Raw genomic sequence first — 26618 nt, 5'->3', positions numbered from 1 at the left:
GGCCTTGTGCATCTATTGCAACACCAACATCACAAGTTACAGCTGGATATAACTGCAAGCTGTGTTTTTCTTTTTCTTTCTTTCTTTTTTTTTTGTTTATAAAAAATGGTTTAGGAATGGAAGGAATGCAGGGGGAGGGAGGTGAACACCAAAACAACAGCTCATATGAGCATAGTCCACTGGTCTAATGCGTTTATTGTTTCAGTTAAATCAAGACAGCTTGTCATGTCAGATACTTGGCCATTGAATGTCCACATATTATACAATCAGTGGAAGTACACTGCTCTACAACTACACATCGGTGTTTCAAAAGAAAACAGAATCATTACACACTAAATGTATGAACATCTTAACTTACTTTTATTTTAATGTTTAATCAAATAGCCTAAAAACTTTTTTCAAGGAGGTAGAAAATGACAACAAAAGAAGCTGATCCAAACATTTATTCATCTGCTTAGACTGGATTTATCCTCATTATTTTGTGCCTGAACAAGTCATTTAAAACAAGATAATAGATTGGTGAGGTTGTGTTAAATACATAAAACTATGCACCAAAATATGATTCATTGACCAAAAAATTAGTTTTGCACAGAAGGTTTTCCATAATATATTGACTTGACTATAAAACTTGAGAGGATTTAGATTCAAGAGAGACTCAGAGACATTGTGCACTCTTGATATTAGTCTTGCTCAAGAAAAAAATCAGCAAGTTAAAAAATACAACAGAAACTACAAATCCATAGCCAAGACGTTTGTAATCTCAGAGTGGCACTAATGCTACTGTTCCTCTTGTAGGGAGACTGTGGTATCACTGTTGTGTCGCAGTGCAGAGGGCGGCAGAGCGGCCGGGCTGTCCTTGTTGGCCTCCAGAAAGTGGCTACAGGCGGAGAAGGCGCTGTAAAAGCTGGACGAGAGGCCAGCGATGTCTGTGGAGATGTAGGGGAGGACACCCGGTGTGGCCTGGTTGTAGTAGGTGATCTGAAACAAAAAACAAAAGTCAGCTGTGGTGCAGTAAACCTTTACAACTTGCAATTACCTTTTGCTTTTGCGTTGCAGTTGTGTTGTTTTAAGCTACAACGTGCGGTGCTGTCATGTGACAATAGCAAGTGTGCATGCTGAGCTGAGTGACCCTCTCATTTGGCCAACCTTGGTGACAGAGCTGGACTCCTCCCAGATTGTGAAGCCAGCACAGAGCACCTCTCCCCTGGTGTAGTCCTCAGTGGGAGGGTGAGTGGGCAGAGTGACAGAGCGCAGAGCGATCAGATATGGGTCTCTGAGAGGGACAAAAGAGGATAGCATCATGAGACTTTATGAAAGAGCAAGCAGGAGGCAGTAAGGCAATAACACTGGTTGCATAAAAAGATCATATATAAAGGTAGAGTAGGAAATCAAGAATGAAGAAAGCGGTGAAGTAACAACAAAATAAAAAAGTGAAATGACACAAGTGTTTATGTTGTATATTACAACACCTGGCATCGCACGGCTTCCTCCGAGATGCCAGTAATATAAAGTCCTGGCCTTTGCGCCCTTTACTGACAGAGGGTGTGGCGACACGATAAAGGGTGTCCTCCTCGTCCGCCTGGATGATCACCTCACACTCCCTGCAGTTGACACACATAACCAACATCAGCAATGAGCTTTAAGTCTCACACTCTTGTCATCATATCTTTTATTGTTACAATAGAGCTGAGGCAGGGCCGTCTCCAGACCCATCGGTGTCCTCGGTGAGACGTCTGACTTTTTTCATTTGAATATTTTATGACAACTATAATCATTTCTAATACTTGATTTTTTTCAAATGTAACTTTATTCAACTTCTGTTCTGTGTCTCTTCTGCATCATCTGTCAGTTACTATCTTTACATGGACACTACATGGTCCTTGTTATGGATTATCCTGGTTTAACCACATTCAGGATCTGATATAGGGCAGAACCTGATTATTCACATCTCTGCATGATTCTAACATTATCAGCTTACTGTTCATCAGTGGCTTTGATGCCTTCACATTAAAGACAGTCTTTATAATGTAATTTTACCAGTGAGGAGCAGGTGTTATTAATATAAGACTTTCACTTCAACTGTTAAACCTGCCGACTCACTGGCTACATGACTCGAGCTGAGGACACACCTGGGCATCCTACAGCGGATCATAATATAATGTTTGTATGGATCATGAGTAACCCGGTTACTGTGAAACTTAAACAGCCGTGTGAGCAAATGAACCATGGGGTTGGAAAATCTCAGGAAAAACAAGCAAGTTGTGCAAGAGTCAGCCCCCAGCAGAGTGGCCTTCAACAGGCTGTCTCAGTATCAGGTGTTCAGTGCAGTGTGTGAGCACTGGGTTTTTTTCAGGGGGGGGGCTGGATGTCAATGACAGACTTTTAAAAGTAGATCAGGGGCAATTACAAAATATTTCCTTCTCCTCTTTGGCTCCCCTCCAGCTGGTGGCACCCTAAATGGTGGCCTCTGCCTAAAGCCGGCCCTGACCTGAGGAATTAAAGGGATAAGTCTGGTGATATTTATTTCCTCTTTTGTCAACAAATTCTGTAAAAAGTTAAAGCTAAATAATTTATTGAAAAATTAGGAGTAATGCACCGACCATTGCACAGGGTGACATGCTCGTTTATTACCATGAATATAAGCACTGTAACGTATTTTGATTCTATCTGATATACATTATCCTGCTACCTTAATATTCACTAATGGCATATTAATCCGCAGCTGAAACTAGTCCTCAATAAATGGACAATAAATGTCCCACTCCCTCCTGTACGAGTTAAGTTTGCTAAAAAAACTACAATGCCCGGGATATTACTGAGCCTTTTTAAAAAGAATTACACTATATATTTGTGAGGTGTTTTAAACCATTTCTGTTTTTAAGAGGAAACAAATGGACCTGGGACTGAGAGCCACAGAGGAGGGAAGACAGAAGGTAGTGACAGATAAATGCAACGTTGGTTTCGGTCTTTTTATGCGATTTGTTGACGGTAAGAAAAATATAGATTAACACCAGGCTTATCCTTTAAGCTCATTCTGCTGTTGCTGTTGACTGTAAGTTGCTCTGCGTCAGATGATGCAAAATGTACATGTTACTGACTCATAATGTCGGTCCCACTCTTTTCTCCTCCTCAGGTCTGACAGAAGGTGGAAAGTCTGCTCTGCTGCGACACTGACGTGCATCTCCACCTTGAAACATAGCATGTGGTTTTCCTCCAGTGTGTACAATCTAACCTGAGGAATAGAGCACATCCACAAAGAGGCGGTGGGGTCAGTGTTTACATCTGGGACTCGCTCCAGTTATAAAATATGCATACGTCAGGTATATTGTTGTCAAAACTGCCACGTTAATTGGTGGCTGCATGATAAATCGTAAATGTGGTATTCGTACATCTTTTGAGAATGACCTTTTTCCAAGTCTTGTCAGCTTCAGGTAACATTTTCTGACTTATTCTGCATTACTTAATTAAAGCTACACGAGCACAGCATTTTGAGCACAGCCATTGTGACTGTGCATTTTCTAGTCCAAAATAATATAGATCAGAATTCATGGTGGAGTCACAACAGCTGTTACTATTTAACAAGCCATATCCTGGACAGTAATACTGACCTTATTTTTCTCAGAGGTTAATACCCAGTTGTTTCTGGTATCCATTAGTTTCAGTGCTGATACATTGTTGTAGCTCAAGTACATCTGAAAAAACAAAGCACTCTCTGAACTCATATGCCTGAATACAGTGGCAATATCTGGGCAGCTTTACTAAGCATGTGTGCCTCTGTATTTCTAGAAATGACAATACCTGGTTACTTGAATCCCAGGGTACAGACAAGGGCACTTCAGTTTGCTTGCAGGAGATAATGTATTTCCTGTAAACATGAAGGGCAGCAATGACGTACATACAACAAAAAAAGAAAAAAGAAAGACCAAGAACCTGACCAATATCTACCTTTTTATTCTAGCTACAGCATGATCCCACACATTTGGTTATCTAATAGTGGAATGAAGATTATACTGGAGGGAGAGTGTTTTTCAGTTGAACAATGAACTTATTATGCCTGACAGACTCTGCACCAAAGTCTGCTCAGCTGTGATGTGCTGTTCTGCCAAGTCATGTGCTACTGCAGAGTAGTGTAAACAATGGATTCTGTTGCACGACACTGGACAAACTAAGTATTGATGACACTGTGTATGTATTATTTTCATTGCCTTATACTGTATCATATACCACAATAGTTTAGTGTTTGCATAAGTATGTATTTCTTCCATTTATTTGTTGCTTTTGTAGTGTTCATTATGCAGACATTGTTTCTTTGTGATGTACTATTGGTATTACAGTATTTTGAGTTAGACCTGAAGGTGTGCACTTATCCAGATGGTTGTGGCCACAATTATTGGAGGGACTATTGCGGTTAGATTTATTATCTATTGGCTCAAACCATACTTTTCCTAATGACATAAAAGAAGAACTTTTAAAAGGAGCCATCTTTCAGGAGACAAAAACATATTTAATGTATCTGAGCCAACAATTACAGTGACATTAAACATATCTGGAATAATTCAATGTAAATTCTCTCACTCTCTCACTCTCTCTACAAAGAAGAATTTTTGTTAGTTTAAAATGGAGATACTAACCTATCAAGCCGAATCTTCTTTCTTGCGATGGCTTCTTGATAACGCCTTTTTCCATCCTGTGAAAGATGTGAGAACAAAACTCAGAACATAATGATGCTTATAATGTGAACTACTTCTATTTTAGCTCTACACTGTATATACATTATACATAACAGTCTCTCCAAGTCAGCAACAGCACACATAGAAAAACTCACCACAGGCTCAGGTCGTATCCGTGGCAGCGTGCGTGGTTTCCTGTCACTGTCCAGCACCTCAAAGGTCATAAAAGCACTATTTATATGGCGCAGAGGTTCTCCGCCCTGGTAGGCCTCAGCACATACTCCCACCTCCATGCTAGAGCGCACCATGTATGCAGGCAAATGGGTTCACAAAAAGACATGCATACACAGAGATATACAATAAAAGCACACGCTGTAAATGTTTAAGTCACAGAGTTACATTGCAAACATGTATTAGATGAATTGACAGTTATTTGCCTTTCACGTTATAAGAATTCATTATTATGTGTAGACTCACCTGTGCTTGAAAGCATTATTAACTATGGCTTTCAGTACCAGTCGGTCACCAATGTGAGACGGGCCACGAAAATGGAACATGTCTATGGTCCTCAAAGTTGGGTGTGCATTACACAAGCGACTAGATCAAAATGTAGAGAGAAAACATGAAAGTGTTTGTTCTTTGTCTTGTTTGTTTTTTTACAAATTGCCTCTCGGCAAACTAAAGGAATAATTTCTTATCCTTTGAAAACTCACTCATTCATTTTCTTGCTTAGAGTTAGATGAGAGGATCCATACTACTCTCTTATCACTGTGGTAAATATGCAGCCAGTTAGCTTAGCTTAGTTTAGCGTAAAGACTGGAAGTAGGTGGAAACAGGCTCTGTTAACTGCTAACTGTGAACATTAAATATTCGGTGAATACCTTGCTGCAATCGTAGCTACATTCTCCATCCAGGCCATGATCTGGCCCCCAAAAGTGCTGACTTGGTGATTGGCATGTGGGGGTAACACCAGCTCTACACTCTCCACTCTTGTCCGCTCCGCTGGCACAGCTTCCTGATACTCCTGGCATTCTCCTGGTGAGAGTGCCAGAACAAGGAGCCTTAATCAATCAGATTTTAAATGGCACAGACGTCTGACCAAGTGCTGTGCTATAAACCCTTGTGTCTACAGGCTATACCCAATTGAGCTGTGCTGCTGCTCAGTAGATCTGTAATGATCTCAGCGTGGATGAGCCTCATCCTCCTCCGCTCTGCTGCCAGGCTGTACTCCATCTGCTCCATTTGTGTTCGAGGAACTGCCTGCTTCAGCTGTACCTGTGTACACATAACACACACACACACACACACACACACACACACACACACACACACACACACACACACACACACACACACAGGGGATGCTGAACAACTCCGGTCGAAAATGCCCTTATGTCCATATTCTGATTTTCACCTCTTACCTTTCCAGCTTCTGTTCGTCTAGCAACAAAGGTGGCGAAGGCATGGCAAACCTTCCACTGCCTGTCGGTGTAAAGGTCTTCACAGGTCACTATTATGCCCACCTGAAAAGAAAAGAATCACAATATTCATTTCATCTTTCAAAAATCCCATGTATATTCACAATCCTAAAATCAAAAACTACTTCCACCAACCTCCATACTGGATGTGAAGGCTCTGTTGACCTTTGCAATGATGTTGACAACATTTCCCACCCTGGAGCACAGACACAGATTCTTCTCTTTACTATCAAAATGTGATTATACTGTAAAGTAACACAAGCTCTACTGAGAGACATAATGTTTAGTCAACATCAAGCGAATTTGGTCATCAATGTTCTCATTTTGCTGCCTGTAACTGAAAAGATGTGAGTAACAAACATTTAAATTTAGTAGCTAGCATTATTTGAAGAAGCATCAAAGTACAGGATCTATTTATTGATTAATTTTTCAAATAGCGCATTTACTTAAAGGAGCTGTTTGTGAGTTTTGCTATTGCTACATAGCCAAAATTAGCATTAAGATTTTTTTACTTACTACTCTTGCCCCAAGCTTCAGCCATTGTTGCATTGTTGCAAGACGGGCTGGCCAGACCAGAGCTAGATGGTTAGCATGCTAACTACAGTAGTTTAAAAGAAGCAATTGAAATAGAAGCAAAACAAGATGGTTGCTTTCCACCACTGGTGACAGCTCTTGGCTAGTAAATGAAGTTTGATGCTGAACTCACATCGTCTCTACTAGACTGGTAAGTAAACACCTGTTAATGCTAACGTTAGCTATGTAGCGAACTTACAAATAGCTCCTTTAACACCACGGGGTTTCTTATAAAATCTATAATTTTAATAAATCCATCTTGGTTTTGCTAAGACCAGTGTCAATGTTTTGTGCCTTCAAGCTTTTTTTATTTTCTTGTCTGAGAACAGTATGTGTCCCCTTTTGTTCTCCCACATTGTCAGTGCATGCAATCTGTTCTGTTCCTGCAACCAATTCTCAGTTGGAGATACACCTTTTCAGAGCAGCATTAAGGTTAATACCTTACCCTATGGTGTGTTCAAAATGGATGTCGTCCACAGAGGCAGTTATACAGGAACAACCTGTGTGTCTCTCAGCTGGGAGAGGAGAGATTACACAAATATTTAGCACAAAGCCACAAAGTATCTGCAGCTCAGGCACATTTAAAGCTTATGATCTGTAAATATGTGCAACTATAAAGGCACACACAATAAATGCATCGCACAGAAAGACTTCAGACCTGTTTGGAATTTAAATTCATTCTATACTGCTGCAGCAGAATATATTAATGCCTGAACATGATCTATTGCTATGTCTGTTGTCATCATTATAAAAATGATTCTGTATGAATGTAGCTTCAAAATTAATTCTTGACCTTGAGCAGCTGTTCTCAGCAACTATTTGTCACATTCAGGGCTGTTTTAAAAAGACCTGTAAAGAAGATCATTACATGTCTAAGACTAAAGCAGGTAAACAACTATAATAACTTGACAGATATAACAAAAAACATCAAGTGCTTAGGTGCATTTTAAATGTTCTAAAGATGCATTTTTGAAAAGCATTCCAACTGAAAATGTTAACACACGCGCACACACACACACACACACACACACAAACAAACACACTCATACGTGTGTTTATTGACCCGAACGTTCAGTATAGAAATGTCACACCACTCAAGTGACCTGGATTTTAGGTCCTGGGTGCCGGGCACCAACACAACTAACAGCATTGGTTGATGGGAAGTCAATGGGTGAGGATATTCTGGTTTTTGCCCTAGAGAGTAAAGAGTCCTTGTTGGGGTGACCCTCTCTCATTATCACTGTTGACTCAGGTGCACTTGAGCAAAGCAGTTGACTTGTAGTTGGACTGGATGACTTCTAGGTTTGCATATGTGAATATGTGATGGAAAAAAAAAACCCAGTCTGGATCGATAGAAAGAAAGGTTAAAAACTGTCTGTGAAAGATGCACCAAAATATCATCATCACATACAAGCACTCCTGTGGACTAAACTTAATCCGGCAGGAAAGATACAAGACTGAGCAGCATTTTCTATTAAAATAAAAATGACTCTTTGATTTCATTTATTCTCTAAGCTCACTACGAAAATACTAAAATGATGATGGAAGATTCTTGGTTACCTGCACAACAATGATGCATATTCACTGGTGCATGAACATGTTTAAGACTTTATGGTGTCCTGTAGTGAGCAGCTGGGATACTGTATCATGAGTGCAGTGAAGCTGAGATGTAAGAAAACTAATGAGACTTTATCAGTGTTTGTTGCACAAGTTGTCCTTTGCTACATCATTTCTTAAATGCTTATATTGTAAAAATGAGAGATTTTTTTAATCTTTTCCTACCAGATAAACAGGCTGTGGAGTCCATCCACTTCAGCAGCTGTCCAACACTCAGCTCCCCACAGTGGTTGGCATGGCAGGGCAGCACAATCTGACTCATCTTCACCTCAGTGGGATTTCTGTACGCTTCCTCGCTCTCCTGAATGAACAGAAGGTCAGGCATGGTGTAGACATCTTCTACCTCTGATGTCATAACTCACAACTGCACAGATGGGGAACAGAGAAAAATTAGTTACAGCAGAACCAAGACTTTGTTCATTTTAATTATCCCTCTCACGCGATGAAATAAAGTCTGTGATCCGAATATAAACAAAACCGTTGCCACATCACCCAGATTTAAAACATATGATATGATCACAATCAGCATTACTTTTAAACTGACTGGCAAGTCTTTTAATACACTGTCTCGACTATACCTAACATCTTAAATGAGTTTTCAGTTGTTTTCAAAATCCTAGAGAAAAACAGGGGTCTCAGTTTTCTGAGTCTTCTGCATAACTCCCTCAAATCTGAAATGTGCAGAGGTTAAAACACCTGCTGCAAGTTCTCCAGATAACTCAAACCTGCTTTGTTGAACAAGTCCCAGACCACCATTTATAAAACAACAACTTTTTTTTGAAAACTTAATAATTTGATCCTCCGACTATAACATCAATAAGTATAATCACTTAAAAACATCAAGATAATTCTATAATAATTATGCAATATTAGGGGCTTTGTCCATATCTTCTACCAGTATGTGGTGCTTACCAAATAAATAGTAAAAAAAATCCCTAGTTAAGCATCGAATAAGGCATTTTTGTTCGAATATTTAAATGAAAGTCAGAGCTGTCTGACATTCACTCAGTGATATTTTCATTTGACACAAATAATCCATTTTGGTGATTAAAGGGGCTGCAACATAAAAAAAGAAAGTGTTGAGTTAGAAGCACCTCACTCAAAAGACAGATAACTGTAATGCCAATACCCGTAGACTTCCTTCACTACTAAATCTGAAAACTGCACAGCCAGTCTGCTCCAGTGCTGCAACAAAAATCGCTTTAAATAATCTGCACGTTTGAGGAATTGCTCAACATTTCTCCCCTAAATCAAGGATCAGGAAAAACTTGAAATACCTATTTATGTATTTAGGGCATTTTTAAGGTGCTGCTCCTCAACTATGAGTAATTCAGATTTAAATACAGTCTTTTACAAACTGCAGGCTGAGGCTTGTCTTTCTGGAGTTGTGGACAAAATTTATTTTAAGACACATACAAACTATATCAAGGCATGCCGCTAAATGAGGTGTTCATGGAAACTATTTGTTGGGATTGAAGCGTTTGACCATAACTTCTGCTCCAGTGGGACGCGCGTGTAGTGGTCACCTGTCTCTCCTGTAACCGATGACAGGCGTTGAAGTGACCTTTAAATAAACTTCAGGAGAAATGACACATACCACAGTATATATACAATATGCTGCAACTCGCAAAAGCAGCCGGGAAATGTCAGGCGGACAATGCCAGCTATTTATTCCACAAAACAAATCGTCACGAGTAAACACGCCAACATATTTCAAAGTAAAACAACATAAAACGCCTTACCCAAGTTTATGCTGAAGGTGAAGTCGAGGTAAAGTCTAGAGTTTCCACTGAGCGTCGGCTACAAAATATTAACACCGGCTGACGAAGAGCAGCTGAACCCCCTTTCATTTCACCCCTTCCTCAACAACACAACTTTATAAACACACGCACGCGCACACAAACACACTCCACAGCCTTACTAAAAGAATTTCACCGCTGGAGGGTGGGAGAGGGAGGAAGGGAGAGAGACCATACCCTGTAGTGGTTACAGTTATGTCCACATTTTTAAGGTGGAACTGAAGTCACCTCATACTCTCCTATGTTATAAACAATGTTTGAGTGTGGACCATCTTGTCTGTACACGTATTTAAATGAAACTAAAACTCTTTGAAATTCCATGGAACGAGAAGTAAAGTGTTTTATTTTGCCTATTCTTTTATTTATATTAGCATGCTTCGATATATAGACGCATTTTTAATCTCCCTCATTCTCAAGCGACCGTTGAAAAGATAATTAAACCCTTGAAATTTTATTTAAGAGGTCAACCAACAAAGCTCGTTTTGCTAACACTGGGAAAACGGGAAAGTTGTTTTTTTTTTTTTTTTTTAATGTGGCCAGGGACAAAGGCAGTAAAAGGTTTGACGAGTCAAAAATGCCTGAATATATCTAATAAATTGAATACTTGTAGTTAAATAATTCAAATAGAAAATAAAAAAGAGAGAAAAGCTTTAAACTCTCCCTGTAACCTCAAAACAGCTGCTAAAAAGTATAGATAAAAAGGAGAGAAAAGCTCTTCAGGGCCCCATATTTTGGAGATGATGGATGTTATTTTTTATTAGAAATATTTCTTAGATTCTAAATAATTCCTTGTAAAAAGTATTTAGGAAAGAAAAAAAGAAACTCTAGTTAATTACCAGAGTAGTTAATTTAGGCTACATGGCACAGAAAAAAGCCAAAGAGACAGCCACAGGGGAACTAATTTCTTCATTAAATTAAGCTCACTGATATCGCAGCTATCAACGTCAAAACAGCAAACTGAAAGCACCAGAAGGCAGACCTTAAAGCGAATGGCGCGCTCTCATTGGCTGTCGGGGGCATCAGTCAGGCCTGGACCCACCTCTTCCCCCCCGGACCAGGCTCGGTTGAGTCGTCGGGTTGAGGAGGAGTGCGGTTGGAGTGCGAGAGGGTCGCGGCCGCGATGATCTGACAGATGAAATAGCGAAAAAAGACAGAGAAGGCGGGCGTCCTCCCACACAAAACAATGTTCCCGAAAGGCAAAGGCACCCCGGTACCGTCTGACGGCCAAGCACGAGAAAAGTAAGCTCAGAAACGTTTATTATTGTGTATTTTACCCTCGCAAGTTGTTCCCTCTTGCTCTCTGTTGTTCGCTGGACAGGCTAGCAAGAGGCGATTTCCTCCTACCGAGGCTGGAATTGAATGAACCGCCTTGTCTGCTCGCCATTCCTCTGAGCCGTGTTTCTGCTGCTTATGGCTTATTGCTGTCTCTTTACACGTCCCCGACCGATTCAGAGTGCAGTTTGGTTGTGTTTTAACTCGCGGTTGTCTCAATTTTTTTTGCGGTTTTTCAGTCGAGAGCACGGAGAGGAGAAAACAATAACATCGCCTTGCTACACAGTACATTGTTTTCTCTGTTGCGCTCTTTGGATAGGCTCCGTTTTTATTTCCCTCAGCCCCATCAGTGCCACCAGGATACTGTACCTAGCCAATACACAGCAGGCTGGTGCTGTGTTTTTATGTTTCACATCACGACGTTAAATTATACTGCTGCTTTACTACTTTCTTTTATCATTCTTATTGTTGTGGACCTTTACCAGGCTTGGCTTGGTTGCACAGTCCCCTTTTAATTTTTTGGCATAGGCTATTTGGCAGCCATTGTTCAGAGGGCCTGTGCCCGACTCTAGTCACTCAGTGTGCCCATAGAAGATTTAACCTGATGTTTCACCTGATGTTTATTTAATTATTTATTGTCTATTGTTTCTTTTGTTAATTAAACCTAAAATTCTGTATTTTTTTCACACAGGTTGGCTCTATACGTCTATGAGTATTTGTTACATATAGGAGCACAGAAGTCTGCACAGACCTTTTTATCAGAGGTATGTGGTCAAAAGTTCAACCATGTTATAATGTCCCTTTTAAATTCTTATTTTTTATCTAAATGTATTGCACGTTCTTCTTTTACAACAATATTAAACTGTATTTAATTGATGATTATTCAAATCCCCATTTCCTAGATTCGATGGGAGAAAAACATAACACTCGGAGAACCCCCAGGATTCCTACATTCCTGGTGGTGGTAAGTGATGTTATTCTCATCTCCCTCTAAACATGTCCAGGGGGTTGTTTGTGTGGTTTTGTTTGCTTCATGACCTGTCTTGTCCACAGTGTATTCTGGGACTTGTATTGTGCTGCACCGGAGAGGAGAGAGACATGTGACCACTCCAGCGAAGCGAAAGCCTTCCATGATTACGTGAGTAGTGCTTACATGGGAACTGTTGCACATATTGCTCCATCTTCTGAAGAAGAAGACAACAACTTTGCTGTCAAGGCTTAGATGTGGTGTAAATAACGTTCCTCCAGATAAGGCTTTGCAGTGAGTCAGAGGTTGTTTTTTTTTTTCTTTCTTTTTTCGTTGGAACCATCAGAGAAAAGTGCTCATAATCTCTGTCAATACTCAAGATGTTACAACATCTCCCACATTCCCTCTCGAGTAATACAGCTGCACACTTCAGGTTATTGAGATTCCCTTTTAGCTTGAAGAATTGTAATGACTCACCCTAAAACAATCTGTCTGCTTTTTATGTGCATTCTTAACTGTGTTTTGCACATTGTTTTAGAGATATAACTCATCCTCTATCCCCCACTGTGCCTTTCAGCTGTATTTAACTACTAATTTATGCAATTTCGTACAGTATTTTTTTTTTTTCTTCTCTTGAATTTACGATCGGTCATCTTGCCCTGTTGGTGGGTCGAATGATGCGCCCAACAATGAGCTTTATAGGCTTCTGGGAAGATGATGCTGATGTCAGCAGGTCCTGAGTCAGACCTGCCGAGCGCTCTCCCCCTTATCCACGCCACGCTCAAGCACCCTGCCTCAGTTGTGAAGACGAAAAATAACCTGCTGTGTGTACAGCACAACTTTCAAGACCATATACACACACAGCTCGATTTTTGATTTTTGACCTCCAGCTGCCGTAATGTGTGACAGCTCAACTATATGTTGAAACATATAATCCACAATGACAAACCTAATATATTTTAAACTGAATTTATGAGATGTCGCGCAGGACAAGTGCATCATTCTATAGTGTATCACTCCTCATATGAAAGCACTGCTATATTAGCAAGTTATGTGAGTTTTGCATTTTGATAATTATGCCGTTTTGGAGATGGGGCAGTTTTCATGTGCTGCATTGTTTCCTGTTTTGAGTCAGCATTCAAAAACAACATCAAAAGGTGCCTCGTGACGATCAAAGAAAGTGAGAACAGCTTGTCAGTGGCTTCTGTTGTTCCCATCCATGTGTTTCTATGGCCATTTCTGAAAAGATCAGAATTGTGTAGCTGATGTAAATAAAATAAAAGTGCTATCTGGGTTTTGCTGCATCAGTGCAGGCAAGGGAAGACATTACAGGTTAAGTGATCCTCTAGGATGACTGATACACAGCCCAGTTTGTAGGTAGACTGGTGATGCATCTGGCAGGAAGGGGTTAAAACGGAGATGTTGGTCCTGCTCGTGGCAGATAGGGTTGTCAGGGTAACAGGCCTCCTGATCTGGCAGGTGACCTGGAAGCCAGAAGAGAGGCTACAGCGTGGCTCTGCCCTTTCAATAACTACGTTCTTTATTATTCCAACTCAAACAGACATAAAATGAGTGCATTTTGTTTGCAACCAGGCTTTATTCACCTGGCCTGCTTCATGGTAATTGATTGCAATATCTTTGATTTTTGTTGTTGTTGATTGCTTGTGCGAGATGTGTAATATGTGATTGTAGCTTTAACAAGAAAGTCTGACAGGTTTAAGAATTCTGCATCTGTGTTGGAGAGATTACAGATTATTGTTAAAATGTTTTTATATTTGAGGCAAAGGTACAAGAATGGCTGAAAATCACTTTGCAATTATCCCTGTGTTAAAATGAGGAAACATTGTGAGATCAGTTTCGAAAGAATAAACAACACAAAACAAGCTGTTACATTGTCAACCCGTGGTTTGACTGAGATCATTTTCATAACATGGAAAACATTAAGCAAATGAGGGAACAGCAAAGCGTCAGTCTGGACAGGGTGCTACTGTGGTGTGGAGCTTTGAGAGTTTCTGTGTGGTTGGCTCTCCCCGACATCTTGTGGTTGCCCTTTGCTCTGATGTTGGTTCTCCTTGCGTTCATTTGTGGATGCTGGGGGGTCAGGGAAGTGTGTGCCTATCTGTATGTATGTGTGTGTGTGGACAGTACTAGTCCTTGGACCCTAGCCTTTGTCTAGGTGTGGGGGAGGTGAGTGCTGCTCTGGGAGCCGGCAGCGCTCGTAAAACCCCAGCGTATTCACGCTGGGCCTGACAAACGCTCCCCGAGGGGGCCGGTCGCCATGGCGTCAGCGGCTGATTGATGGCTGTCATGGAGCTGAGGGGCAGATTGGAAAAAGAAAAGGGGAGTGGCACTGTGGCATATGCCCAGCATCCACCACCACGGAGGAGCAGAGGGAATAAAAGGGGGGGTTGGGGGAGTTAGAGAGAAGGGAGATGAGAAGTGGAAGGGACCTGCTAGAAGTAACTAGAGAGGGAGAGAGAGGGAGCATCCAGTCAGGATCCAGACTGGGTTTTATGATGTTGATTGATGGTTAAACATTTACAAGCTAAACATAGGGCCTGGTTTCTTTTGAGCATTGGTTCCAGTGGAAGAAGTGAGGCTGTTAAGAGCATGCTAGGTTAGGAGCTGGCAGTTGGGTGGTCTGTGCTGCAGCCCAGCCCCCTCCATCATTTCTCCTTCGTTCCCTTTTAAATCCTACATTTTTTTCTTCTTAATGTTTGTCTCTCGCTCGGTGTCTACCCTTGCCTTTTCACAGTTACCTCAGTCAACCTCTTGGTCATCCTCACCCTCCTCTCTTTCCTTTTTCTCCCCCCCATGTGTTCCCCTCTCCCCCCTCTTTGTTTTTATAAAGGCAGCACAAGCACATCCGCTGCCACTCTGGCCTTTAGTAACCTCTTTCAGAGATTCAAAGATTCAGGGAAAATTTGTTTGGCTAGAATTGCTTGTACGCTCTTGAGTACATGCATGTACATGCTGAATCATTATGGGTTTAGGGGGGTAGTCTATATTAAAGGAGGTCCCCTGGGAAGTTGTAAGGAAGGCCCTGGACAAGAGCCTGATAGCCTGAGGCAGGCATGAGACATCTGTCCCTTTCCTGTACCGGAGAGACGTGGCTCATTTAGAGCGAGAGCAGCATCAGGCTGTTTGAGACAGTCCAGCAAGCACAGCTGTGGGCTTCAGAGGGACATGATAAAGATCTAACATAACATGACTGGGAATCCACCATGCACGTTGTTTCTCAGTCTAGCAAACAGTTTCTCATTTCCACAGAGTATGTAGATAGTTGACATTGTTTATGACTTTGTGGTCAGTACCTTAAATACAGCCTTGTTTTACTTCATTATTTCTTTTCAGGCCTCAGTCCAGGAATGGGCTACTAAAGCGTTGAGGAACAAGGCAAACAGGAGTTGCTGTTTCACTACAAAGGGGCCAGACAGTGTGACAGAGCATATACCACTACTCTGAGACTAGCCATAAACTGTAGATCTTTATCTCCAGTAAGATCATGGTAGACAGAATAACATCTGCTTACAATTACTGTAGACCAGAAAAATCAACTTAGGGTTACCAAACCAATTTATTCAGAGTTGGAGAATAAAATACTGATCTTTTGAAAACTTGGGTCAAATTTAAATAACCAGGTGAGTGGCAATTTAAATACCATTCCAGTCCTATCACAATGAGGGTGGATGTCACTACAGATAAGCTTTTATTGACTCATTCAGTGAAGGTAACAATACAACCCATTTTTGTCACCAGAGACTTGATGTATTTAATAGTATGTTTTCCAGAGAAGTTGGACAGTTTGAAGCGATAATCACTCTTAACTGTTCCCATAAAATATTAGAGAGTGCAGACATCTGCCAAGGCCAATGCTAAACACATACACCAGACCTCAGAGAAAAATTCAGATTCAACTTGCATCTGCCCCAAAGTTTAATGGGTTCTTCCCTGGTCCGTGCCACATCCCTCCACCAAGCTCGATGCTAATGGGTTCAGTACTTTTTGCCTAATCCTGCTGACAAACAAACAAATCAACAAACAAACTTGGGTAAAAGCATAACCTCTTTGGCGGAGGTAATAAGTGAAGATTAGAACACAGCTTCGTTACTGTGTCTGTGTATCTGACACATGCTTTTGTGGTTAACCTGTAGCTCTGCTACAGGAAGCTTAAATGTAGCTGTTGCTATGTTTGTTAAGTTTAAGATCTTAATTGCCTCTTTTCTACAAAAATGTCAACTTCTAAAAATGTACAGTACAGAGAAAGGTTGAAGGTTGTGCCTATGACACTTTCAAATATCATATTATACCTTTTATAAATGTAAAAAAATAAAGCATATGATTAATAGTTAAACCTTGTTGGTTTTCACATGTGGCTTTGCGAGAGGATTCAATGCTGTTTGAAGTTGGTAAATGGGGCCTAGGCAATTATTTGCACTTTAAGAAGTACAAACGATAGATTTAAATACATCTTCTGCTTCATTAAAATAAAATGGATCACTATGTGGTTTTCAGGGAAGCTGCCAAGTAGTTACCTTGAATTTTGAAGAGAGGTCAGAACTATGAATAACCCCTTTACCATATAATGCAAATGGTGCAAGTGACTCATTTGAATTTTTTAGGTCATGGCGTTTACTGTTGATAAAGTTGACTTTACTGTAGACATGAGATCTGGTTTCTCAAGGAAGCTAGATAATTATAGGACATAGGGAACTGATCACAATACTTAAATCTAAATGTGCTCATCAAACACTTGTTCCTCTTCTTAAAACTTTTACTGGAATCCTAGTTCACAGTGTTGTCCCTGACTCTCTGGTCTTAGTGCTGCTATTATAAAAGGTAAAAAAAGTTAGCAGAATAGTAGTGATAACAACAAACCTGCAAGTGTGGCACAGATGCACTATGTCCATCACTGCTGTTGAGAGAAATAATTTCCAGTTATCATTAATTTTCACAATTCCACTATGTTTATATGCTCCTAAGATGCTTTTTGCGAGCTTCTGATCAAATCAGTCATGATAAAACATATTGATAATAAATGAATGTTAGAGGAACTCTCTAAATATTTACCCAGACTCATCATGTGTTTGTATACTCTATGCAGGTTTGATGGAGAAACTGGTGGATGACTACTTAGTCAGTAGTTGTATCAGGCAGGGTGGATACTTAACTTCACCCTTGTTTAACTTGCATATGGATGACTAGTGTAGGTAGTTAAATTCTTGCAAAACAGGTTGTGTTTCCTATGCAGATGATTTGGGCATATTTCCTCCATGCAGTGCCGATCTGCAACTGATGTTTAGTGGACACTCCCACTATGGTGCTAATTTTGGAATCAGATTAAATGCCAAAAAATAAAATAAAATAAAATAATATTTTCATAATTCTACTTCAGTGTAGATAGTCCTAAAGTATTGGTAAGAGTGTGAAGTAAATGAAGTCAAACTTAGTCAGATAAAATAAAAATTGAATGGATGATTGAGATACTGTATACCGTCGGTACAAATGCCTACCTGTTTTGTAGGTGTAAATACGGCAGCATTTAGATTCCCACTTTTACTTACAATGATGCCATCATGAGAGTGTGTGCCAAGATTTTGGATCACAAGTCATACGACCTTTGTCCCAAATGTTCCCACGTCAGACAGAGATAAAAAGCCAAGTGAATAAATGTATGCGCAAATTGGAGAAAGTAGAGAACAGCATAATTAAGAGAACCAAAAGTTCTATGTTAAATTTAAGAGATATGGCATGTCTATCTGTGCGTTGTGATACTGATGAAGTTTAATTTACAATTCTTTATGTAAATACTTTTTTTTGCCTTGAGTGTCACACTTTCTTCACCACATCATCACAGTGCTTTAATTGTGACTGCACACAACATGTGCACATGGTATATTTTTGACGCTGTGTTTTGTTGTGTGTCATGTGAAGTGACACTTTTCTTATTAGCATAAAGCAAAGTAGGAGCTTAACAGGCTGTGAATTTGTGAAATTTTCATCTTAAACGGTGATAATTAAGTTAATGAGTTCTTTAATATTTATTTCCCTAAGAGTTGCTCTTTAGGTCTAAGCCTTAGGTTGCACCACTAATTTTGAGAGCAAGCATTTCTACTTGAGGGGGCTGGGTAGTTGCGAATAACAGGGCAAGATAAGTGAGGAAGTACATGGGATGCAACTACAGTCTGTAAAGCCACCGAGAACTCCACATTTTCTTACACTTCTACAGCAGTAGTGGATGGTTTAAGAAAAACCCTGGTGCTAGGCATATTTTAAGATTTCTCTCCCTTTGGATCCACCTCCTGCACCTCCTCTCTAGTAAAGAAAGATGATTTAAATGCTCCGTGTCTCTGTGTGTGTGTCCCAGTGGTGGTGGGGCCTGATGAGACGTGACTTTTCCCTGTGGCCTCACTTCTCTCCCTGCTGAGGTATTTCACAGTGGCCCTGCAGTGGCAGCCGGGGCAGATATAATTAGGGAAGGTGCAGTCGATACCACGGAGTGTGTTGGCTATTAACCAGTGATGTCTGTGGGGCTCTGGACAGAGACAATGAGTGTTTTTGCTTGTGTGTGTGTTTATCATTGTAGTAATCATTGCCTGTTTGCGCACATCTACACTACAATGTGAGTGAGCTACGCATTAACAAATGGACCGAAGGAGCTTCTCTCCTTCTGTAGCCGTTCTCTTCAAACTAAACCCACAGCTCCGAAGACATTAGCTCATCTCAGATTGCTTCAGCTACAGGGAAGAAAAACTCAGTCAATTAGGAGCGTGTGACCGAAGCAAATGGCACATTAGTGAATTAGGGCTGTGGTTTGAGCAGGAAATCAGCCCAGCAAGGCCCTGCTGTGCAGCAGCACTTTGGAGCCACTGACTCAGTGAATCCCACTGATCCATTTGACCCACTGGATCCCAGATCAGCAGGGCTCAGAAGCCTCAATAAGAATCCCATTAATAACCATTTCATACAGGGGACCCACAAATGATGCCAGTCTGCTGAATTGGTTTTTGGTACTTTCTGTTTCTTTTCTCTTTTTTTTTCTGGGTTAGTCCAAAAGGATATTAGATTCCTCACATGCACTCCTCTTGTGACGAGCTGTGCCAAGAATCTTGGTCAAGAAGGGACAATATAAATGACTGAGTTTTTTGAAGTGTGTACGGAGAGTATTAGCAGGTAGCTTGTATTGTGCAGCACAATGAGTGAGAGTTTGTAATGTTGCTGCTCTGTCTGTTTTTCCATCTTAGAGTGCAGCAGCAGCCCCCAGTCCTGTGATGGGGGGGATGCCCCCTGGTGAGGGCATGCCAGGAGGACCCATGCCACCTGGCTTTTTCCAGGTCAGTCCATCACTAAACTAACTGGCTTTTTATTTCTGCTATCAATTCATCAATTATCAGAATTGTCATAAATTAACCTCCTGTGGATGGATGAATGAATTGATGGATTGATCATTTTCCTAGCTGCACTTGTGCAGTCAGGGTTTTGTTTTGTGTTGTGGAGCTGTAGGTCTTGACATTGGTGTCTGCACTGGTTTGTGTCTTTTGTTTTGCTCCACTCTGCTCAGTGAACTTGTAGTAAATATCATAGACGTTCTGTCTGCCTGGGCCCCTCCAGTGCTGTAAACAGGCAGGCGTGGCCATTTTCCCTAATGGAGAAATCGAAAGGTGCAGCACCTACTGTAAATCAATATCTCATGTGGACAACCTCTTGGCAGGCAACTGTTTGGAACTACCTCTAAGAGGTGACATAAAATTGCAATTTTGCCCTGCCTCCATTAGACCTAACTAGTCACTTATTAAGAACTAGAAGCCACAAAACCGTGACTTATTATGTGATCATGTTAATATCGGGAAATACATTTTGACATTGATAAATGAACACGCACACACTCATATTTTCTATACCAGAATCCAGGAGGAGGCTCAATTAGACCTCTCACTCTCTTGTCAGATCAGCAACATTAGCGACACAGTGCCGGTGTTTAGTGTTGTTACAAAGCTAATTGCATAGAGCTTAATTGACGCTGTTAATTCAGGGAAATTAGCACTGATAACATGCTGCATGCAGCAGGCTTCTTAATGTCTTGACTGACAGGCAAAAGAGCACACATCCTCTCCATCTCTCTGTCTCTCTTCTCTCATTCAAGGCTAAGTCATTTGCTTGCTCTTCTATACTCTCTCTGTCTCTTCTCTCTTACTGTGTTTGGTACATGAAAATTAGCATCTTATTTTTTGTACATTTTTACATTTTTTGCGGCATACTTTGGTTCTTGCACTCTGACTGTCCTCTGCCCTGCAGTAACCCTGCTTCTCTCTCTGCCCCTCTTTTGTCACTTCTGTTTCTCGCTCCCTCCTTCTCTATTCGTCTCATCCACCCCTCTCTCCCTCCTCTGCCTCTTCATTTTGTGCAATGCCACAGGGTCCTCCTGGTCCCCAGGGCTCTCCTCACCCCCAGCCTCCTCCCCCTAACAGTATGATGGGACCTCACAGTCAGGTAATGCTCCCTCTCCCTCTTTCTCTCTCTTTTTTTGTTTTTGCTATCTGCACTCATTTGGGAACGCTGGTTCTCAGTGCTGATGCTTCATGCTTTGGCATTTGTCTCAGCTTAATGCTTTATGCTGCTGTCAATATTCACACAAACATGCTGTTGAGAAATTAAAATAGTGCAACATTTTGGGAGATGTATGTCACTTCTTTACTGAAATGTCATGGAGCAATTGTGTGTCTGTTCTAGTCCTTTATGTCGCCTCGCTTTGCTGGAGGCCCAAGAGGTCCCCCCATCAGGATGGCCAACCAGGTAGACCTCTCTCTCTCTCACACACACACACACACACACACACACACACACACACACACACACACACACACACACACACACACACCATTGACACACACACACACACACACACACACACACACACACACACACACACACACACACACACACACACACACACACCATTGATTCAGGATACATAGCATGTATTTAAAACTTCAGTTTCATTGGATCTTTGTGTTCTATCCCCGTTAGCCACCAGGCGGAGGACCAGGTCCTCACCCTATGCTGCCTAATATGGACCCCACACGACCACAAGGTGTGAATCAGCGCTTCCTCTAACTACACACTACATCTGCAGCAGAGTAATGATTTCCTGGCTTCTCTCTTTATATAAACTGCTTTTATCCCTCCAGGCCATCCTAACTTGGGGCCAATGCAGAGAATGAGCGGCCCTCGGGGCATGGGACCAATGGGGCCTGGTCCTCAGGTAAGCTACTCCACTCACATAGAATATATTACCACTGTGTTGAAGACCCACTAGTCATTGTGTTTACTTCATTGGTTCTGGTGATGAGAGCGCCTTATTTGTAAAATGCTTTAGTACATTTTCTACCACTCACAATTTCATGATACTTGGTTGTCTTCTCAGAACTTTGGTGGTGGGATGAGGCCTCCACACAACACCATGGGTCCTGGTATGCCAGGAGTGAACATGTGAGTCTTTTTTATTTGTAAATACATTCTCTTACAAGAAATTCAACCCAAATGCAATTTCTTACTAAGGTCTCCGTTGGTCTTGTCATGTAGGGGCCCAGGGACTGGTCGGCCATGGCCCAATCCCAACAATGCCAACTCTGTGAGTAGTAATGACACACACAAACACACATACACCCAGAGAAATGGTGGTTCAAATTGCAGTCAGATCTCTCAGAGCGGCAGAGGTCTAATGTGTTTCAAGGTTCTAGTCTGGGATGTAATTGTAGTATTATGTGTCACGGTTTCCACGGACGGTTGCATAGACAGCCATAATGGTGTTAGGTTGATCAAATGATGAATGATGACATTTTGAGGTATAGAAATGGTTTCCACTCCCATTTTCTGGTCTGTAATATTTGTGCTTTTGGTTTCAGATGCCTTACTCATCACCCTCTCCAGGCGCGTATGGGGTGAGTCCACATCCTGACGTCTTTACTCCTCCATACTACAGAAATTTTAACATAATGGCAAAATCAAATTGTAAATGATTTTTATAAGTACATGTGTAATGAATATTTATTTATTTTTGACTGTTTCCCCAAAGGGGGCATCCGGAGGAGGAGGACCCCCAGGAACTCCCATCATGCCCAGCCCTGCAGGTTAGTGCTTCCCTGACCTACCATGTTAATCAATACCTTTTTCATGCACTATCCAGTAACATTTATATGTATTGTGCCTTTTCCAGACTCAAACAACTCTGGTGACAATTTATACACCATGATCAACACTGGACCCGGCAACCGAAATAATGTTAGTGCATTTCATCGACTTCATTCTGCATTAAATGTGAATATTACGATCACTGAGTTAAGTATATAGTAGTTTATGTAGGAGTTTAGCACAGTTAGCATATATTTTATTATTTACTAACAACATAATGACATGTTTCCCTTTTGCATCAAACCAATAACCCAATTTCAGTGTTTTCCTGCACCTGTTTATGTATTGAGGGTCACTTAGTAAAGATGTGGTTGACAGAGGACAGCAGTTAAGTGGCCAAGGCATACAATATGATGTGATCTCAAATGGTTGTTAAGAAAAGCTTCTACCATAAACCAAACACCTGACCTCTTCAGATCACCGTCTCAATACACTCCTTTGTCTAATGGTTGCATGCAGCTGGTGGAAAGTGAGGATTTCCAGCCTCTGGTTGCTGTTGCTGGGCAAATACATTTTTATTTTTGTTGGAATTAAATTTCTGCTCTTAAATATATGTGATCACTGCATCTTCTATGGATTCTGGTGCCAGCCACATGATCTAGATTGAAATTTTATTTAGTAATGTCCAGTACCACTAAATTGCCTACATTATGTGATCTAATCTAGTTTCTTTGTCACAGTTAGGTAGACTGTAAGGTCTCGTGGGCTTCATACAGATCAACACATGACACACACACCAACCTGAGTCCACACATGTTGCTGCTGAGGGGAAAGACAGAAAATAGGAAATTTCACTTCCTTGTAAACAGAGCTGCCCTGCATGAAAAACAAATTTACTCGACATTACTGTCCTTGCCTTCTTAAAACACACTTTCACTCACTCACTTCCTTGGTAGTAAACAAAGTAAACTACTAGTAAACAAATGCTCTTGTACTGGTTGAGTTTGTGTGTGATTTGATACGGTAGGCTACTATATCAGTGTATTGGAAATAATCAGAACCTGTTTTTGTTTTCAGTTGAAAGAAGGACTTAAGTTCACAGCAATAGAAACTACAGCATAGAAAGCATAGAAACTGGTTTCCAGGGTTCCTTTGGTCACTTGTTGTTTAGGACTTTTCAGCTGTGTGTGAACTGTGCTGTGCAGATGTGATAAGTGAGTCCATGCTGTCTTGTTTCTCCTCCAGTTCCCTATGGGCCCCGGCTCTGACGGACCGTTGGGAGCCATGGCTGGGATGGAACCACACCACATGAACGGGTCACTAGGTAACACCACCTACTACAATACACCTATCAACACAACACAACACAGATGTTGGGGTTGCATTCTTATACATTAAATGAGTTTACTTTAGTCCTCTATGTAGCACATCAGTAGAGGCCAGACTGTATTTCCGGTAGAGCCATTGTTTTTAAAAGAGCTTTCTTATGGTCATGGGTTACAAACATTGTTAAAAATGTTTTTCATAATGTTTCATTGCTAGGCTCTGGTGATATGGATGGAATGAACAAGGTAAATATTATAACCATACAAAGAATATTTGCATTTAAAGCTCAATCTGGAAAAAATGAAATGTTTTACATTTAAAAAAAATGTTGCGCATGCTTTGTTTCCAGAATTCCCCAAACAATTTAAGTGGCATTAGCAATCCTCCTGGGACCCCAAGGGATGACGGGGAGCTGAGTGGAAACTTCCTCCACTCCTTTCAGAGCGAGAACGTAAGTCTCCCACTTGCCAGTTCCTCTCCTCAGCTAACATCACTGGACTGTTGGCGACTGTAGTGGTACTTTGATGAAGCCAGAGGTAGAGCACTGTTGACCGCACAATAAAGCCACAGTCACAGCGTATTAACATCACTGACTACAGTAGCACTGTGGAGAGCAAGCTGTGCGTTTGACCAAGGAGCACTTTGTAGGGAAAAGGTGTGTGTGTGTCTGTGTGTCTGTGTGTCTGTGTGTCTGTGTGTCTGTGTGTGTGTATGTGTGTAGATGTGTTTTTTAATCCTCTCCTCTCTGTGCCTCCGTAGTACTCTCCAACCATGACGATGAGTGTGTGACCCCCCTCCACCCCACCCAACATTATTTGCCATCATTCCAAGGATCTGAACTCACTATAGGACACGGCCAAACACATCAGCACCGAATCAGGGACAGGCGCCATTTTGGTTCCACACTATCGCCAGAATGCTGATCGGAGAAAAATCAAAATGGCTGGCGACTACTGCTCCTTGCTCAAAATGAAGGACAATTTCTCCATTTACCACAACCCCAAGTGTGACAAAAACCAGCTACTGAAATGCATACATGACACGTTTTATGTTCTTTGCAGAGCCCCCGTATCCCCCTTTTAGTCCCCTCAACCTCCTCAGTCCCAGAACGAAGAGAAAAAAAAATGGTCGAAGTTTACCTCTTGTACTTTTTAATTATTGCTTTGTGGTGCAAGATGTGCAGGAAATGTCTCCGCTTTTGTCATTTAAAACACTGGAGAGTGTGCATATGCATTGTGTGCTTGGAAAGTCTTTGTCTTGTCATTTTACTTATCGCCATGCATACTGTGTCACAAAAGTCAGTTGACATATGACTCAGAATTTGCCTTTTACTCTGTGGCCACCTTTCAGAATAATGTACTATTCTTCCCAATGCCCACTCTTCTATTTAAAGAGGTTTTTAAGGGGAAAAGATGTGAAAGAATACAGCTTTTATTGTGACCACCTTTCACGGTATGAAAGTGCTCAGATGGTTCCTACAATGTCAAATTGATCCCATTTGATCAATTTCAGTCTCTTATTGTTGACAGCCATGCTACTCGGCACTCTGCTGTTTAATTTAAACAGCCGGACTGCTGTTGTGTTCTGTCAAGGGAAACCAGACTTCGGCATGAGAAGTGAGTGCATGAATGCTGAGAATCTGTGTACAACATACTACCTAGTGCTGCTCTTCTCTATGTGGACACCTGCTTTAAGATGTGGTGTATATCTCTTTACCTGCCTGTGCTTAACACTCTGTGCTCTTCATCGTCGTAGCCATCTGTGTTATTTCCAATTTGGTTGATTATGATGAAATGGCTATGAATGAGCTGCCCATTTTAATGTCATACATATTGGTTGTTCATACTTCCCTCCTGTATCATTGGTTGTCTCCTTGGCCCCGCCCCCCCCTCCACCCTTGTCGACCCACACATTTTTTTTATATTTTGATACAATCTTTGACTATGTATATTGCCCCAGTTATTCAGTTAGTCAAAGCTTTCTAAATTGATTCTAGTAGGCATCATTATAAACTTAGCAGCAGTCTTGTAAATGTGATGAGAATTTTTGTTTCATTTTTTTTTCCTGTGAACATTACGCATTATACACATCTGTCCTATGTTGCCTTTATTTGCTGATATTTTTTTATTTCAAATTGAGGAAAGATTGCTTGTTAATATAATTTTACAATAACTTATCTCACTGCGTGGGTTGTTTTATTTCGACTGAATGTTGATTCATGCCACATTACATATCAGAGTAACAGGTTTGTTGTTGAAGCTGTCAACATGATCAGTGTGAACTGAAGTTAATTAGCACACAAAGAAACCATTCATTTGATGAGAAAAAGCCACAGAATTTTTTTTTTTTTAATATAAAAGACAAGGAAGGATCCATCTAAAAAATATACAGACTGTATCTGCATGCAGCCAGCAGTTAACATCACAGTCACAGTCTCTCCTTTTCCTGATACACCAGCCTGTAGCAGGCAGGAAGCACCGGCCTCATCAGATCACTTATATCTTCACTCAGTAATCCCTGTGGGGGAGCCAGAGGGTGCTGTAGTCCACAGCCGCCAAACCAATCGGAGGAAATCCTGGAGCGTGAGTGGAGTCTTTGGCAGAGGAAACCCTCTGCAGGTTGGCCTGAACTTGCTGTGACACCAGAAAGGATACAGAAAGGGACACTGGTTCCCAACCTGGAGGTTAAATCTGACGGATCACACGTTGATCAATGTGATAGGACAAAAGAAATGTTTTACAGACATTTCTTTCCTTTTTTTGGGGACTTTTTTCTAATTTTTGTA

General features: G+C 41.1%; 2 protein-coding genes across 4 annotated transcripts; one reads left to right on the top strand and one right to left on the bottom strand.

Annotated features, from left to right (window-relative positions):
* Window positions 1-175: 175 nt before the first annotated feature.
* acot11b (acyl-CoA thioesterase 11b) lies at window positions 176-11249 on the bottom strand. 2 transcript variants are annotated; one of them, XM_056378919.1, is made up of 16 exons: window positions 11117-11249; window positions 8504-8702; window positions 7167-7236; window positions 6284-6344; window positions 6092-6193; window positions 5810-5945; window positions 5552-5705; window positions 5148-5267; window positions 4826-4964; window positions 4632-4687; window positions 3799-3865; window positions 3609-3692; window positions 3099-3232; window positions 1470-1601; window positions 1147-1273; window positions 176-978 (listed from the first exon to the last, which is right to left on the bottom strand). In XM_056378919.1, the coding sequence occupies exons 2-16, from the start codon at window positions 8691-8693 to the stop codon at window positions 778-780; spliced, it is 1773 nt and encodes a 590-aa protein (XP_056234894.1). In that variant the 5' UTR covers window positions 8694-8702; window positions 11117-11249; the 3' UTR covers window positions 176-777. The 2 variants fall into 2 exon arrangements, with proteins under 2 accessions (XP_056234894.1, XP_056234893.1); XM_056378918.1 differs by lacking the exon at window positions 11117-11249 and adding an exon at window positions 10081-10269.
* ssbp3b (single stranded DNA binding protein 3b) lies at window positions 11237-26009 on the top strand. Of its 2 annotated transcripts, XM_056378924.1 has the most exons (18): window positions 11237-11376; window positions 12101-12173; window positions 12312-12373; window positions 12463-12547; window positions 19621-19710; window positions 20792-20866; window positions 21107-21169; window positions 21404-21467; window positions 21565-21638; window positions 21801-21865; window positions 21959-22007; window positions 22282-22317; window positions 22452-22506; window positions 22593-22657; window positions 23753-23831; window positions 24050-24078; window positions 24183-24284; window positions 24593-26009. In XM_056378924.1, the coding sequence occupies exons 1-18, from the start codon at window positions 11321-11323 to the stop codon at window positions 24620-24622; spliced, it is 1152 nt and encodes a 383-aa protein (XP_056234899.1). In that variant the 5' UTR covers window positions 11237-11320; the 3' UTR covers window positions 24623-26009. The 2 variants fall into 2 exon arrangements, with proteins under 2 accessions (XP_056234899.1, XP_056234900.1); XM_056378925.1 differs by lacking the exon at window positions 20792-20866.
* Window positions 26010-26618: the final 609 nt, after the last annotated feature.

Source organism: Seriola aureovittata, chromosome 6 (genome assembly GCF_021018895.1).
Source record: "Seriola aureovittata isolate HTS-2021-v1 ecotype China chromosome 6, ASM2101889v1, whole genome shotgun sequence".
NCBI classification, from domain to species: domain Eukaryota; kingdom Metazoa; phylum Chordata; class Actinopteri; order Carangiformes; family Carangidae; genus Seriola; species Seriola aureovittata.
This window is presented reverse-complemented; position numbering and strand designations above follow the sequence as displayed.

Bases quoted from the DNA above. Each gene is read 5' to 3' on its own strand.
- ssbp3b (XM_056378924.1), top strand. From the start codon at position 11,321: ATGTTCCCGAAAGGCAAAGGCACCCCGGTACCGTCTGACGGCCAAGCA. The intron at 12,174-12,311 runs GTATGTGGTCAA...CCCATTTCCTAG, and splicing joins CACAGACCTTTTTATCAGAG to ATTCGATGGGAGAAAAACAT. The intron at 22,008-22,281 runs GTGAGTAGTAAT...TTTTGGTTTCAG, and splicing joins ATCCCAACAATGCCAACTCT to ATGCCTTACTCATCACCCTC.
- acot11b (XM_056378919.1), bottom strand. From the start codon at position 8,693: ATGACATCAGAGGTAGAAGATGTCTACACCATGCCTGACCTTCTGTTC. The intron at 6,345-7,166 runs GTAAGGTATTAA...TCTGTGCTCCAG, and splicing joins CATTTTGAACACACCATAGG to GGTGGGAAATGTTGTCAACA. The intron at 4,688-4,825 runs GTGAGTTTTTCT...CATCTTTCACAG, and splicing joins GGATACGACCTGAGCCTGTG to GATGGAAAAAGGCGTTATCA.